General features: G+C 46.2%; 1 protein-coding gene across 8 annotated transcripts in view; it reads left to right on the top strand.

Annotated features, from left to right (window-relative positions):
- Positions 1 to 8,114, top strand: part of AKAP13 (A-kinase anchoring protein 13) — a 159,224-nt gene extending 151,110 nt beyond the window's left edge. For all 8 annotated transcript variants that reach the window (XM_051628924.1, XM_051628923.1, XM_051628920.1 and 5 more), the window contains 2 exons: positions 1,259 to 1,571; positions 2,397 to 8,114. In XM_051628924.1, coding sequence (XP_051484884.1) covers positions 1,259 to 1,571; positions 2,397 to 2,446 — 363 coding nt within the window. In that variant the 3' untranslated portion in view covers positions 2,447 to 8,114. The remainder of the gene's footprint in view (positions 1 to 1,258; positions 1,572 to 2,396) is intronic.
- The last annotated feature ends 5,695 nt before the right edge of the window (positions 8,115 to 13,809 follow it).

Below are 13,809 nucleotides of genomic sequence, written 5' to 3'. Positions count from 1 at the left end.
TTTGTCAGCTTATATCCATCTCCAAAAGCATTCTTCATATCTAGCAAAGAGATAGGCATTGTCCCTGTCCTAAAGAGACTGGGCACCTGCAGGCAGTCTGGTCATGGCTCAGTGAGGAAAGGTCCCTGGTTTTGCTGCAAGAGGTTTCTGGTGGCTGGTTGCCCACAACCACAAAGAAAATCTCACATGCAGATCCTGCTCTGTGCATTTTTCAGCAAGTATGAATTTTTTTTTGTTGTGTTTTTTTTTTTAACTGTGCAGTAGTCTAGCTGATGAAAGCAAGCATTCGTTGGCAAAACATGGGCTGAATTTGAACCTTAAGCCTGTTGTTGATAATTTGTTTATAACTCACTAATTCTGAATGCAGTTTGTGTAGAGCTGCAGCAGAATTAGTTTATAAATGTTGGATTGCAAAATGGAAATTATTTTGGTTGCTGAATGGACTAATTGCAGAGCTCAGCAGTGAGCTCTGAAAAGCAAACCATCAGAGGAGCGATTGCTCCCTCCCACCTTGGTTCCTGATCAGGCCGAAAGTTTCCAAGCACACAGTGAAGCTGTTCCAGCACTGAGCACATGTAGACATGCAAAGGGTACGGATGCTATGGGAGAGGCTGAGAGGTAAATAACTGTGAGGCCTGGGGGATCAGGAGAAGGAAGCACCTTTTGGAGGCAGGTATCTTACTGACGTTTCAGAGCTATTAATAGAGGGTTCGGTGAGGCTTTGTTGAGCTGTTGTTTTGATCTTCCCTTTGAATGTGAGGGCTCAATTACATCCTGAGACAGCCGTTAGGGATAAAAAAAAAATAAATCAGGAAAAATGTTCTTGCTTTCATCTCTTGCTTGGGAAGACTTCCTTTGACACATGCCGCTCCGGTGCTGTGTGCTGGCGTTCCCCTGCTGGAGAGGCACACTTCTCCTTGGCCTTCTGCCACCATCTGTGTGTGTGAACGATTCAGGGTGAGTCTTGGTACTGAGATCTTAGACAATATTTGCCCTTGGCTTGTTGATACATAGCACAGTACATGTAGGAGCAAAAGATACTGGAGTGTTATTCTTTATATGTCTCGTTTCTTTGTCTTAAACAGAGAGGGCTTCTTTCATTGCTTTGCCTGGATGGGGACCACTTTTTAGCTGGTGAATTGGCTGGGTGTTCACTGGGTGTCTGTCTCTATGAGTGTTCTGGGACACACTTTTCCTAGCCAGTTTCTCTGCTAGCCTCTTTCATGCCCAAATGAAACAACTTTCTTTGCCTATATAGGTTTCACATCTACATGAGAAACTTGGAAGAGTCCCCTCCCAGTCCAGCATCGATGACTCCTCCAAGCAGAAGAGCCCTTCCCTTCCTAAGCAAGGGCACTTTGATGCAGAACTGTCTGTCTCCCCCAAAAGGAACAGTCTTTCAAGGACACACAAAGAGAAAAGCACTTTCCATTTGCTTAGCACAACAAACCAGACTAACAAGGCAGCTGAGGACCAGCCCCAGATGCCTACCCGCCTCTTCAGTTTATCCAAACCAAAGGAGAAGAAGGAAAAGAAGAAAAAGGGCAGGGGACATCGCTCCCAACAGTCTGGTGAGTCTCAGGGGAGTAATTGTTGTGTTTTCAGGGTCAGTAAACTGGCTTTTCCCTCCAGCCAACAAACTTGTGGAAGCCATGAAATCTAGCTTTGAATGTGGATGGTAACACAGGAATGGAGATCAGCTGTGATGAGTGTAGTTCTCAGCCTGAAGTGATCTTCTGTGGGCTGTACTGCCTGTTCTGCAGCCCCTGGGATTGTCAAAGGAACACACTCTACTCCCTGCTCCTTCCCCATCCCATCCTGAGCAGCCTCCCCAGGCTAGACTTGCTTTCTTTTGCAGCATGCTCTGCTTTCAGGAGCAAAGTGTCCTGCTTCAGTGCACATGCTTTCAGGCCCTGCTGCTGGGATGCTCCTCACTGTTGCAGCCACTGTACTGTTGCTGTCTGCTTTAACTTTGTTGTAGTTTGGAAGTGATACCTACAGCCCTTCTGGTGGCCTCTCCCTTTACCTCCAGCTGGTCTGTCTTGTCTCTTGATCTGAAAAAAAATCCCTGTGCAGTTTCTTTTTCTGGTAGCTTTGCATCCCCTTAGGACTTTGTTCTGCACCTCAAACGTCTGACCCACATGAAATTTGATCTCACGCCCACAGATGACCACCATTATCCATATTAACTCCCTGATGTTTTCCAACTTGTGCACAGAAAACTCAGCAATCACAGGATGTAATTTCATGGTAGCTCATCAGGGAACTGGACATGTTTTAAAGGCGCCCAGTGGACTGGGTGGACAGCACGGTTTCTGTGTGTGTGGAGTCATGCCTTGCCTGCTGTCTTCCTGTATTCCCATAGTGATTCCCACTTTTTTTTTTTTGTGCTGCAGATTCTCACTCATCAGAAGCACCTCCAGAGGGTGAGGAGATCTTCTGCTGAGCACAGATGGTTCTGTTGGTTACTCTCAGCATTGGTACAGTGGACATCTCCCTGCCCGATCCACAGCACACTGCTGGGCCTGCATCTGACAAGCATCTGGAGGTTTTAAATAAAACATGTTATGAAGTTGTTATAGATGTTATGTGGTGGGAAAGGGCCTCTCTTCTGTGGTTTTGTGTGAATTCTCACCACAGAGACTGCACAGTGTCTGCATAGTACTGCATAGTACTGTCTCTCTGCAAACCTTGGGTTCAATGGATTGGGATAGATGTTTTCTGTCTCTTCTGACTGCTAAAGGATGAGAGAACAATAGCCTTAAGGGGTCTTTGCCTTCAAATTCTCCTTTTCTGGGGAACATAACTAAATCCATGCATTTAGCAAAAGATTAGGACTCTACAAATGGTGCAGACACACTGGCATATATAGATATACTGTACAATACATGTATGTGTCTATGTATCCACTGGGATACTCAGTCTGTACAGCCAAGCTTAGCTCGGCCTGCAGGGATAGATGATACCTGATGACTTTCAGGGAGCGTGTAGATATTAAATATCTTGCCCTTACTGCTCCAATTGTAACACCATTGATTTGCACACTCCAGTATGGGCTGTTTGGTTTCGGAAGGGTTCCTTACACCAGGAAGCAGTAACAGCATTCCAAACAAAAATTCAGAGAGGAAAAAAAAAGTAAAGTAATTCTGGAAGATTTCCATGGGGCAGAGGGTTGAAATGTCAGACTGTTTCTACAGCCAATCAGAACATCTTTGGGTATATTTAAAATTATGCAGAAAAGAGAAATTCATTAGGCTTGTAAGGCAACCCCAGGGAGCCAGAACAGACAGTGTTCAAGTGAGAACAACTCTAAGCAACATTTTTTTTAGGCAATCTCTTTGAGCTCCAGCTCACTCCTTCATGTCCCTTAAGTAAGGCTCATTTTTCTTGCCAGAATATAGTTCTCCAGTTGCATTTGACATCCCTTCATTACAACCCTGATGACTTACTGCAGAGATGGCTGAAAATCTGCTTTTAGGCACCTTTGTTCTGTTATTTGTATTTTTCTTCCCCCACTTTTTGTGTTACTGTTGGGCTTCTGTTTCTCTGGAATTTTTCAGTTTTCCTTGCTCATTTCTAAGGCAGAGTGAGATAACATCAGTTATCAGAGCACTGCAGTGAGGCATTGCAGGTCAGGGGACTGAGTGCAGTGAGCAGAGTAAACTCCGAAGAGGTGGCTTCTAGTCCCTATTCCTGTACAATACCATGCATTTGTTAACTATTTCTGGGGAGAAAAATATATTCTCATGGACAAAAATGCTGTCAGGCAGGTCGAAAGGTCCAGCGTGGCAGGTTTGTTTCCATCGTTGTAGGCTCTAAAGTAAAAGTATCTGTGTGTCTCCATGTTGCCATCAGCAGAAGGGGAAGGTCTGAGGGTGGCTCTCACTGTGCTGACTGTGAGGTGTTTGTCCAGCTGTTGAATACAGGGATGTGTTCAGTGGGGGAAGAGAAAGGTAGCAAGCCAGACTTTTTTCCAAAATGATTGTTTTTCCAAACCCTCTCAGGAGAATTGCCTGAGTGGATTTGCAGATGGTCACAAGATGCCCTCAGCTTCAGAATAGCTCAGGGCTTTGCTCAGAGTTTGAAGCTGTCAAGTGCATTTCTTTTATACCAGTTTTTCTAAAAAAAAAATAATAATATAAACATTCTCTTTTTGCACTGCTGTTTGATTTCAGTTTGCCCTCTGGCTTCTCACAAGCTAGTAACCCACAGCAGTTTTCAGAGTTTGGTGCTGATGAGTCTCAGCAGCATTGATGGTGAGGTGGATGCTTAGATTTGTTGGTCTTGGTCAGTGCAGGAGTCCTAAACTGCCCACTTGCTCTCTGAACTACTAAGACTCAGAAAAAAGAAAAAAAAAGGAAGAAAGGAAAAAGGTTTGAGATTTATTTTTATTTTGCTTTTTTAATATTATTTGGTGCTTGTTCTTAATTGCAAGCAGGGCTTGCAAAAATATTTATCTTTCTGTTTATTTGAAAGAGTTCTTTTTTTAAAAGAAGTTTACTTGGTTTTATTTTTTTATTTCTTTTTATTTTTATTTTACTTTTGTTTGGAGGTTTGAGAGTTGGATTTAATGTTTGGTTTTTTTCTTTCCTTTTTTTTTTTTTTTTTCATCCTTACCAAGACATTGGTAAACTAAATGTTCTTACCTCCCTGGTTCCTACAAAACCAGGATTTGGGCAGTGCTGCTTAGCAGCCCGTGCTGTGCCCAGAGTTACACAACTTTCACTGAGAACTTTCTTTAAGGTAGAGCATCTTTGGACAAAAAAACAGTCTGGAAAAAGAAGTAGTGACTTCGGACAAGACTCCTCCTCTCAGTTAGTTTCCTTGTTTAAATATTTTGTTTAGGTTTTCTCATACCTCTTGGACCCAAAGGAAAAAGCTAAGCATGGAGCATATTGCAGTGCTGTGAGGGTCTAGTCACTTCTCCAGGGAGGTACAGGCAGCTGTCCAGAACCTGAAAGGAACTGAAGGAGGCAAGTGCTGTTGTTGTTACCTTTTTCATAAGTAAGCCACCAATTTTAGAAAATAATTTCTACCTTGCTATTTATGTATCTCCAAAAAATGAATGTGCCAAGCTGAAATTTTTGGAAACCAAAGAAATGCACGGTTCATTTACTGTTGTGTAAAGAGATCAGGTCCCTGGGATTTCTAAGAGTTCCCCTCAGTCTAGCCTTTGCCAGTATGAGCTTTTCTTTCAATCCTCTGTTTTTTCCTCAGTTGCAACACATCTTGAATTTACAACATGAGAATGTCCCGTGTCTCTGAGAAGGGCATCAAAAGGGAGACACATGACAAGGCTGAGTCTCTGCCTGGCATGAGCATTCAGTGCCCCGAGTGAAAATACTGTTTGCTAAGGGATCTCCTAAGGTTCCCATGGTTCCTTGTCACCATGGGTGTGAATCAGAAGTACAAGGACTAGAAATATTGCTTATCAAAGCTGTTTGTGTCTTAGATTTTGTTGGACAGACTTTTGTCCCTGGAGATTGTACGTTACCGGTTATGGCATGATTCACTTTTTTGGAATGAAGCCTTTACTCCCACACTGCTTCCTCTTTTCTTTTACCTTTAGGAAGGTGAGGACTTGTTTTTGTCTCTTTAGCCTTCTGTTTTTCCCCCTCTCAGGTTTTCTTTGGAAAGGTTTGGCATAGGTTCCCAGAGTTGGATTCCCACTCTGATCCCTGCAGGTTGCCTAGGGTTGTCTGCTAGAGTATGGTCTCAGCTTTATAGCACCAAAGCCTTTCTTCTTCCTGGCCTTAAAAAGGCACTTTCTCCAATTCCACACCTGGCATCCATCCTGCGGTTGTTGAAAGCGTGTTATTTCTTCAGCCCAGCCTGATGATTTATCTGGTTCCCCGAGGAGGTCCCTTGATCCCATTTGGAGCACCCTGACCACCTGTTTTGCATTGGGTTCCTGGGACTCAGAGCAGGTTAAAAAATGTCTGTGCAAAGCTGGTATTGTTGGAGGGAGATGAGGACCCTGCAAGGGCTCTCTGAGCTTTTTTGCAAGCGTTTAATGAAGGGGAAAAATCAGACTTTCTTTTCTTGGGCTTTTCTTAGCCTGGTCTTTATCACTGCACAACAGAAGGGGTGTCAGTGACCAGGGAGGTGGGAGTGCAGGCTAGGATGAAGTACGAAGGTGGTGAGTGTTAGCTGCAGTACCGGAATACACCAGTGATAGAGAGTAGCTGTAGCAAATAGTGTGAGACTTGATGGAGTTGTGTGGGGTTGGCCTTAGCTTCTTTTAATTGAAGTGATCATCTCATCATGTAACTTGATGTCAGTTTGATGCCATAAAGCACTTTAAATGGAACTGGTTGTGACCCTATTCATTTTGCTTACATGGAGACAATCAGCTCTTGCCATTGTTCCCCCCTCTGCATCCCCAGCAAAATCTGAGCTGCAACAAGGCATGTTTCTGGTTTGCCTTGGCTTGACCCTGGGCTAGGAGGAAGGGCCAAGGTTTTTGTATTATTTTTATGCCAAAGTGGGTGCGAAACTGACTACAGTCCCACTGCAGACAGGAGTGCATGGCAGGACCACAGGAATTGGCTTCTGATGGCTCAGGTATATCCCCCAGGAGAGCCCATGCCAGCATCACCATTGCCTTCCTCAGAGCAGGTACTGCTGCCTGTAGGGAAGCTGTCCTGCCAGTGGCTTGCCCTCCACCTCTCTTTCCTTGGAGAAATCCAGGGCAAGGGAAGGTGTGGGGCAATATAACCACACAAGTGAAGTGAGGCCCTTTCCATGCATCAAGTTATTTACTGTCCAGGCCACTGGGAGACCTCCCAGGTGCTATCTCTGGGGCAGGAGCTCTCACCACCACTGAGGGTGGACTTTTCACTCTTGAAGTTTGACCACTGTTGAGAAACACAGTAATGCCATTAGCTTGTGCAGATTTGTACTGCCTTTCAAAGGCAAGAGCATCCATAGGGTCTGATCATCTTTGCACCTTCCTTGAGGCACTAGGATATCTCAAAGCTGTTGCTGAAACACCCAAATCCAGTCCTCCCAAATGCCACTGAGTCAGAAGAGCTTCATCAGGTGCCAAATCCCAAGGAAACTGCCCAGAATATCTGTGACACAGAGGCAAGGGAGGACTGGGTGCAGGAGAGTGTCTGCTAAAACCCCACAAAACATTCCTTGTTAACCAGAACTCTGGAAGTTTTTCTGCCTGCTGGCCAGGTTTGGGAATTTACATAATTTAAGGCACCCTTTTAAACAAAAAACCTCCCCTGCTGCTCATAACTCTTGCTTCATTTGTCAGAAGGGGCAATGACCAATAATTCTGATCTGGTGATGCAGCTAAGTTTTAATGATAGGTGAGCTGAACTGGCTTCATCTCCTGCACCTCTTGCTCTTGGGTGATGCGAAATGTAATGCTAGCTCCCTTCCCACCCACATTTTCAGGGCTCTGTGCCCTTTCTTTCCACATTCATTTCACTGACACTGATGCTTTGCCCAAATATATTCAGCTTCCATTGCTTGGGGGGAAGGGGAAACAGGATAACATCCACTGCTTTGCATACAGCTATAAGCTTTGTATGTATTTAAGCTGTCTATAGGTATCCATCCTTTCCATGCTGTAAAGTATTTTACTATCTTCTCTATTGATACTAAACACTGACTCAAAAAAAGAAAAGGGAAAAAAAAAAACACAACACCTCTATCTCCAGTTCAGTTCGCCTGTGGTTAAAGTTTAGCCTGGTGTTTATTTTGTACTAATATGGAATGCACTTGAGTAATTCCCAGCATTGAGGAGGTGTATTGTAACAATCTGATATACCTCTTCTTTTGGTTTGTTTCTTAAAAAAAATAAAATGAAAAAATGCTCTGCATTTTCATGTTGAACCCATTTAAAAAAAAAAAAGTTTAAAAAAATACAAGTTGAAAAAAAGAATTTTTAAAAAAGAGGGTAAAACCTAATTGCTGTATGTTAATTTGTAATTATGTAAAAAGTAAGCAGGTTATTGACTGTAAAATTCTTCAGTTTTTCTGTAACTTGCCAGAAACCATTAGGTTTTGTAACAAGCTTTTATTTATCTTCCTTTTTAGTTATCAGCAACAACCTCTTGTAAAGTCATTTTTCCTCTAAATAAATTTGATTTTAAGTCGGAGATTTCTGCCCAGTTTGGTTCCACACCTTTGGTATTTCTGCTGTTGACTTTGTTGCACCGAGGCTGAATGAATAGACGTAACCTAGCTTATAATCAAATGTTTGCATTGCTTTTATCATCTGGATTCCAGTCTGCACCCATTGGACTCTAATTTTCCTTCTCTTAGAAGATTTGCATTTAGCTGAAGGGCATATGGCCATAATGATATTGAGCTCCTTGGGCTTCCCCCCCCCGCACATACAAGGCTTTTCATCTTTTTACAAGAAGAGGAAGTGTCACAGCCATTATCTCAGCCACTTCAGCTCCAAAAGCAAAGCTAAATGGCAGTCTGGTGGCTGCATGCACTGTCATACAGCACAGTTTCTGTAACCTGTGAAAATAGTTCTGCATCTCAGGCAGATCCCAGGCACGGGCAGGTTTCAGCTCATTTGGCTGAGAGAACTAGAGATGCTACACCTCATTGTGGGGATGGGGAGAGGAGGAGCAATGTCTGCACCCACCATCCTTTGTGCTTTACGTGTTGCCTGCTAGAGGAGGCCCACAGGACCCTGCTTTAGCCAGTGTCTAGGTCGATCCCCTCGCCTGGGGAGGTGAAAGGAAGCCCTGTTCCCAGTGCCTGCAGGCATCGGGCCAGGCAGAAGAGGGTGCCAAAACTACAGAGCCTAAGCAGAGCTTGCACACAGCACGGAGGAGCCAGTGCAGAGGACCACAAAAGCTGGAGTTTCTCTACCATCATTTTCTTGTACCTGTAAAAGTGATCACAGCTGCCCCTGTACCAGAAGTGATTCCGTGGGCCTGGGAGCATCCCCTCACCAGGCAGAAGGAGCATGGAAACCTTCCCCCTTCAGCCTCTGCATATTGATTTTGAGGCAAAAGAATTGCTGAATTTCCATCTTATTATTTCACTTGTCTTCAGGAGTGAGATAGGGGAGGAGATCAGATGTATTGATCAAAGCCTGCAGGCAGTGTTGGATTGTTTCTGAACATGTGCTGGGAAATGCCAACCCACCTTCCTGTGCCCTGTTAGCCAGCAATGCAGGGCATGAATTTTCCCCCCTCCTCACGTCTGTATTGCATGAGCTGTTCTAAGAAGCTGGATCATGTCAATGAAGCCAAACCTACACCATCACGCACCACTTGCTCCAAGACAGGCAACTCCCTGTGTACGAGAGGAGATGAAAGAGCTCGCTTATCTCGATGGCGGCTCAGGAGTCCTTGTTTTATTTGCATTCCCATTCGTCCCAGCTCACCTAGTTCCCAAAGCGAGTAAAAGCTTTCCCTGAACCGTTGGCTCCTGCATGTGGTGTTTGAAGAGCACATTTTCCCGTGGCCCCTCTTAGCTCTGCAGCCTGGATGTTCAACAAAAGCAATTCTTGGGTTACCCCAAGCCTTTCCAATTCTGTGGTAAAACAACAGCTGCGTCTGGTGCTGAGATACAACGGGCATTGACCATGGGAGGAAGAAGAGCATATTTACTGATAACAAACGATGTGTAGAAAAAACAAAATCTTGCTGAATCGTGCCAAGGAAAGGCTGGAGTGCAGAGCAAACCATTAACTTCTCTGGTCCTGCACATTGCAAACCAAACCACCCCAGTTTCCATAGGCCAGAGGGGAATCTGGGCATGACAAGGCAAATTGCCTTTGGCAGAGGAGGAAATTTAAGGACCACGCCTCTCCAGGCCATCTTCATGTGGCAATTTGAATATCCAAAAACACCTTTGCACAATTTTGTCTACAGGCCATGCTTTAAGACATTATAGCATGGTTAAGATGATGAAATGAATATTCCACCCAGACCACATGCGTCAGTTATTTTAGATGGTTCCCAAGTATCTGATGTTTCTGAGCATCCCAGCTTTCTTGCCCAGTCATGGCTTCGCCTTAACAGTAAAGGGGTAGAGCAAAAGATCCCTACAGGCCCTTGTGGTGGATCATCTGGATGTGGTTGGATTTCCACTGGCAGCTCCACCTAAAAGCAGTCATAAAGGATCTAAAAGGAGCATTAACAGGTACAGGAGAGGCTCTTTGAAATGATAGTTTAGTAATACCTTTAATATTTGTATTATCTGCTTTTCCCCCTTCCTGCCTTTGCTGGGTTCAGTCCTGGCACAGGCTCCAAGGTGAGAAATGAGGTCTGGGAGGACACAGGTGTGAGCTGGGCTGGGACTTGCAGACAGGCTGCTCATTCACAGAGTTTTTATTAAGAGAAGGAAAGGCAAAACCCTAATTAGTTCAGTGAGTGAGTGAGAGGCCTTGTGATCAGATACAAGGTGAATGGTAAAGTAATGGCTTACCTTTGCCATAGAAGGCACCTGGTTTTTTTTAATTAGTTAGAGAGGATGTTAAACACTGCAACATGTTGATTTGTTTGGGGTTGGAACATGTTTAAATTAAGGGGAAAATAATATTTGACACTAGCAACTGATAGGAGAGCCTGTACAAGAGAGCACCCCCAGCCCTCACAGGGATGGGCAGACCCAATGGGTGCCCCTTGCTCCCCCAAAAAAGTTATCTTCACACCTCTTGAAATGCCCCCCAAACAAAGCTTTGCTGCAGAGCCTCCTGTGTTTTGTTCCAAGGTTTCTCAGGAAAGGATGCTGCAGGTTGGGGCCCGGCTCCCCGCACCGCGCTGCCCGCAGAGCCCTGAGCTGCCCTCCCTGCATCCTGGGGCTCCCTCTGTGCGAGGACTTGCCCAACGGGGCTATAAATAGCAGCCCGCGCTCCGGGCGGGAGGACATCGCGGCGCCTCAGCCAGGCCGTCCCCAGCACGACAGAGCCAAGGTTTGTTTCCTGCTCCCTGATGGGGCAAGGCTGAGTCCCGGCAGGTTCCCCCGGGGGGTGGGGGGAGCTTATTTAAGTTCCTTTGCCCTCTCCTTTCTTCACAGCCTGTCCCTTGCACAGATGTAGTTCAGCTGCCAGTTCCCGATACCCCCTGACCTCTCACCGCAGCCTGGCGTCTCTCCCTTCAGCACTCGGCGTCTCCAGACGCTTTTTCTTTTCTCTTTCAATCAAAGAGCTGCTTCTCACCGGCCACATCTTTCCAGTGAGCTTAATTAGACAGGAACCTAATTAGAGCCGAGCAAGAGGGGTGAGTCATTAGCAGAGCCCTGTGGGAAGCCCCGGAGCAGTTGTGGGCCCGGCGGGGCAGCAGCGTGGGCCGAGGAAGGAGGCGGTGGGCCGCGGGCGCTCGGCTGGGTGAGGAGAAGCAGCCGTCAGAGCAAAGCAGCTCCTGTCTGCGTATGTGTGTGTAATTCCTCCAGACAGTGACCCAGAAATGGTGCAATGGGTGTTTACCCACCTCCCTGCACCTGCCAGAGAGCCAAGTGGCAACACGCTGCAGGCTCCAGTGCTGCTGGGCTTGTACAGGGCAGGGGATGTCTGTCCATCCTACCCAGCCAGGGCAGTAAGAAACCAAAAGGGCTTTTCCTGGTGACCCTTAAGCCTTTTTTCTCCTTCACTTGTTTCTACCCGTTCCTTTTAATACATGGCTACCCCCTAGGATGGAGCAGGGCCTGTGTCCTGCGGACTGGCTGCCTGCTGGTGGCTGCAAGAAGAGTCCCTGCTGCAGTAGAAAAAGTGGGTAAAGGGAGCAGTAAAGGGCAGGATTGCAATGTTTTCTTAGTCGCAGGCCTGGGGTTTGTTGTGATGCTGGGTCTGAGAGATGGGACTTTCTGTTGGTGATTAAATCATGTCCTGACCGAAATGCCAGCAGCTTTCCAACAAGCACAACTTGTGCCATCCTGGCCTAGCCCTGGAGTGTTCTTCCAACCTTAGCTCGGAAGGGAGGGCTTCCCAAATTACTGGATTCCTGAGCTCCATGATCTCCAAGGGATGTCAGGAGGAATGAAAGGACACATTGGATAGCCAGGTTGGTTCCTCTTGTACCCTTCCACCATCTTCATGGAGGGAGGGCACAAAAACACAGAGGGTCCTTGTGCACCATGGCTGAGACAGCCATCAGAGGTGCAGTGCATGCTAGGGAGAGGGAAGTGAGATGTCCAGGCGCTGACAGCGTGAAAGCCAGGCTTTCTTCCACCTAATTGGATTTGTTATGCAGCTGAGAAGCACTGAATGGCTTGGGTGGGCTCTGAGCTTGTGATTTCAGTGAGGAGGTCAGGACGATGCAGCAAAGTAGGTCATACTGCTTCAAACAGGGTTGATGGTTTTGCACAACAATTGATGTTAAATAAGGAGGTGGTGAAATGGAAGAAAAGGGAGATTGTAAGGAGTTCACTGCAGGCGGCTTCCAGCTCAGGCTTCCCCCAGCTTTGCTGCCTGTGCACGGGGGGTACCAGGCTCCACTGGAGCAAAAGGGATTGGGCCCAGTTTAAATTTCCAGCTAGTTGTGGGGAGCTGGGGGCAATGGTTTCTCCTGCTCTTGGAAGCTTAACTTCATGAGCAGCATTTCTTGGGATGACAGTTTGTGAGCCTGGACCCTCTATACAGACTAAGCCATGTTGGGTTTATCCCAAGGGAGAAGGTGCATCAGGAGTAGGAAAATAATTTGATATGGGACGTACCTTGGGGTGGATGTGCCATGCTGGGGCGTTCATTAACACACAGGAGAAAATGACAAGTTACGGACATGAGGCTTCACTGCTCTGTATAGACATGGATGAATTTAAAAGCATGTTGAATGGCTAGAAAAAAATAGTCCTTCACTCAAAGATGTGTCTAAAATGGCAGAGCCAGCCTCTGGGTGGATGTGACGCTTCCACAGACAAGGGAGGTATTAAATCACCAGCTACAATGTTTTTAATTTACTCTAGTGAGAAAGGGAGAGTGAGCTCGGATGGTAATTCCCTGTAGGGGCTTCATCACATAATAATATTATTTCAAGGGCAGCTGGGGTCAGGCTGGGAAAATGCATGTTTAAAAACCAACAAGGCACTATGAATTTCATTAAATAAGGTATAAGAGTATCAGCCTTTTGCATCTGAGGAAGGTTCAGTGGGGTCAGTCTGTGGGGATGGAGGTCCCAAGACCTGGGCTTGGGAGAGGTGCCTGCCCAGTCCCATCTCTTGAGTATCTCCCTGCCATCTCTTCCCAAATGCTTTTTGGAGAGTGGGAAGCACCCCATTATAGAGCTGGGGTACTGAGGTGGAGAAAGCCTATGGGCAAGCTCCAGTCGGGGCCAGAGGATGGGCTGAAAGCAGTTGTCCTGTTCAAGCTCTCCTGTGGGATTGAGCACCTGCAAAACAAGGCAGGAGCTGTGGGACAAGCCCCGCTTTGGTGGTCTGGGTCTGCTGGTAGCAGTTTGCTGCCATGCCAGTGTGAGCAAGGGCTAGATCCTTGCCCTGCACCTCTGCAAACTCTGTTCCAGGCTCTTGGCCACTCTGTGGGGAAGATGTTTGAGCTCCTGACACCCTACAGCAGTACTGGCTATAGCAGGTGGATATGTTTCCCAGGAGCCTGGGAACATGCAACCTCTGTAATGCCACCAGACAAGACTCTTTCCCAAATGCTTGCTCCCAGACAAAGCTGAGCTTGACCTGCTGAGATGGCAAAAAAGCTCTTTTAAAAGAGCAAAACAAGTAATGTTTACATTTCTTCCCCTGTACCTCCAGTCAAAGCCCAGCCCGCCTCTGGCTGTAGGTGTATTCTAAGAGTTACATGTTTCCATCTCCCACTCCCCTTTTACTTTGTTACTGCTAACCAAGAAACCTTTGTATTTTGCATTGCATTTAATTCCA

Source organism: Apus apus, chromosome 10 (genome assembly GCF_020740795.1).
Source record: "Apus apus isolate bApuApu2 chromosome 10, bApuApu2.pri.cur, whole genome shotgun sequence".
Taxonomy (NCBI): domain Eukaryota; kingdom Metazoa; phylum Chordata; class Aves; order Apodiformes; family Apodidae; genus Apus; species Apus apus.
Note: the sequence above shows the minus strand (reverse complement) of the source record. Positions and strands in the feature narration are given on the sequence as shown.